We start from the raw sequence: 2157 nt of genomic DNA, 5'->3' as shown, positions 1-2157 counted from the left end.
GGCTGGAAAGGTGCCAGGCAGAAAAGGACCTGGGGGTGTTGGTGGACAGCAAGATGACCATGAGCCAGCAATGGCCAAGAAGGCCAATGGCATCCTGGGGTGTATCAGATTTTGACAACCTTGGAACTAGCTTCAGAGCCAGATGATCTCAGTACAGAAGGTTAACGCCAAAAGGAGGTTTTCAGCAACTCCTCCTGCTCCTTGCAAGATATACATTTGTTTCTACAGTGACCTCTTCCCAGATGATCTTGGCACCTAGAGGTCCAAATAAAAGTGGTGCCAGTAAATGGAACTGTGACATCAGCTACTACAGCTGCTCATAACTGCACTAGTAACTGTTTCCCAACTCTGACTGCATACCTGAGGCCCTTTAGGGTTGTTGTTGAACTCTTCTACCACATCCATTCTCTGTTTAGGATTGACAGAGCCATCCACTGTTGCATACTTCAGCCCTAGTCGCTGGAGGTGCACAGCCACAACTTTCAACATACTTGTCCACTGAGATACAACAACACTGGAGACAGAGAAAAAGGAGTTTAGAACAGGTGGTGTGTACTGCAACAGTTTGTTTATTGCAGATTCTCACCAAAGAGGAGACAATGATTCACAGACACTATTGCCCATTGAAACTGGAGCCAAGTTCCTTCCCAATTAAGAAATAGAGTCACCTGTATGGCAGAACCTGCTGTGGAAGGCAAATATCCAATAAGCTTCAGGCTAATTCAATCTATGCCTTTTACCTCTATTTCTGGATTTTACATTGCCACCTAGGAACCTAGTTTGTTTTTTTGGTGTGGTTTTTGTTTGTTTGGTTTTGGTTTTGTTTTGGTTTTTTGTGGGGTGGGTTGCAGAGCTGAGGGCAAATATTTCTCAGTGCAACCAAATTCTTTGCAATTTTGTTTTTGGAGAAAACAAAAATCTTCCTGGGCCTCAAAGCCTGAGATTCCTCACACATTCTCCTATATTTACACTTACTTTGTAAACTACCATCTTCAGTCTTAGATTTTTTTTTTCTCTCACAATCAGCTTTCAACTATTCAAGTACTTCCACCATTTTACCATACCAGAAGTTTTGTATTCAATTGTTTTAAACAATTTCTGCTGCTGTTAAGAGATGTGCTTCTCAATCACTATGACTAAAGAAAGAGGCACGCTACTAGCCTTTTCTGCAACTCCGAGTGACCTTGAAGAGCTTTCAGTTCAGCCAAGAGGTGAGTTATCTGCAGAGGAAAAAAAGAAGTTAGTCTGCTTGCTGTCATAACCCAGCTCATACTTGGCTATTCTTCACTAAAATCAGAAGTGAATGATCAAAATAATTCTTCAACCAGAATTTCTTCTATGCTCAGACTTTCAAGATATTTTAACACTCATTAGTAGAACGCTCCCACCATGGAAAACAGTTTTAAAAAAATCAAATCATACAAAACATTTTATAGATTCCGACCTTCCTGTATGAAGCCAAGTTATTGCCACCTCTCCTTTTGCTGTCATCCCATTTTTCTAGCTCTTCACAAGCACCATGCTCTCACATGCAATTTGTTCTAAACTTCTGCAAATCTAGTGCTCAAGATTTTCTCTGACAGTTTATCAGCACACTCAGAATCTCACAGCTTTATTAGAAGTACCCATCAACACCTGATCAGTCAAAGCCTTCCCAGAAGGAGTTCAGCAGACTATCAGTATATTCTCCTGATTTAATCTAAATTGCCAGCTTAGCCTGATCTGCAATTACCAAGGTGTGATAATTCATTAACAGCTTAAAAAAGGCAGAGTGCTGAAATGCAAGCTTCTCAAGCAAGGTCAGAAAACCACAACCACAATACCTTGGTGCTCTCCCTGGTGATTTCAAAGAGATCTGTTTTAAAAGCTGTGCCATTGAGGGAGACTGTTAATTTGGAATCAGGAGTCTGGAGCTCAGACAGGGTCAAAGCATTAAGTTGCTCCTCAATGGAGAGGGAAAGGCCTTCACTGTTCAAGTTCACTTGGTCCAGAGCCTGCAGGAAAGAAAGCGATATAATAAGGGAACACAGTCAAATTCAGTACTGATCCAGTCTGCACAATGTTTGCTGAGGACAGCGAGTTTGAAGGAAGCTATGTTATACAATATGAAGACAATGATTAAGAAACACCCTTTGGCCCCTTATTTTGCCTCAAGAA

At 41.4% G+C, this 2157-nt stretch overlaps 1 protein-coding gene across 1 annotated transcript in view; it reads right to left on the bottom strand.

Annotated features, from left to right (window-relative positions):
- Nucleotides 1-360: 360 nt before the first annotated feature.
- Nucleotides 361-2157, bottom strand: part of LOC104543326 (transcription termination factor 2-like) — a gene marked incomplete at both ends in the record, with an annotated part of 11124 nt that continues 9327 nt past the window's right edge. Inside the window, 3 exons of the mRNA XM_010187910.1 lie at nt 361-514; nt 1162-1220; nt 1824-1994. Of these exons, the coding sequence (XP_010186212.1) occupies nt 361-514; nt 1162-1220; nt 1824-1994 (384 nt within the window). The remainder of the gene's footprint in view (nt 515-1161; nt 1221-1823; nt 1995-2157) is intronic.

The sequence above is a fragment of the Mesitornis unicolor genome, unplaced genomic scaffold, assembly GCF_000695765.1.
Source record: "Mesitornis unicolor isolate BGI_N332 unplaced genomic scaffold, ASM69576v1 scaffold26367, whole genome shotgun sequence".
Lineage (NCBI taxonomy): Eukaryota > Metazoa > Chordata > Aves > Mesitornithiformes > Mesitornithidae > Mesitornis > Mesitornis unicolor.
Note: the sequence above shows the minus strand (reverse complement) of the source record. Positions and strands in the feature narration are given on the sequence as shown.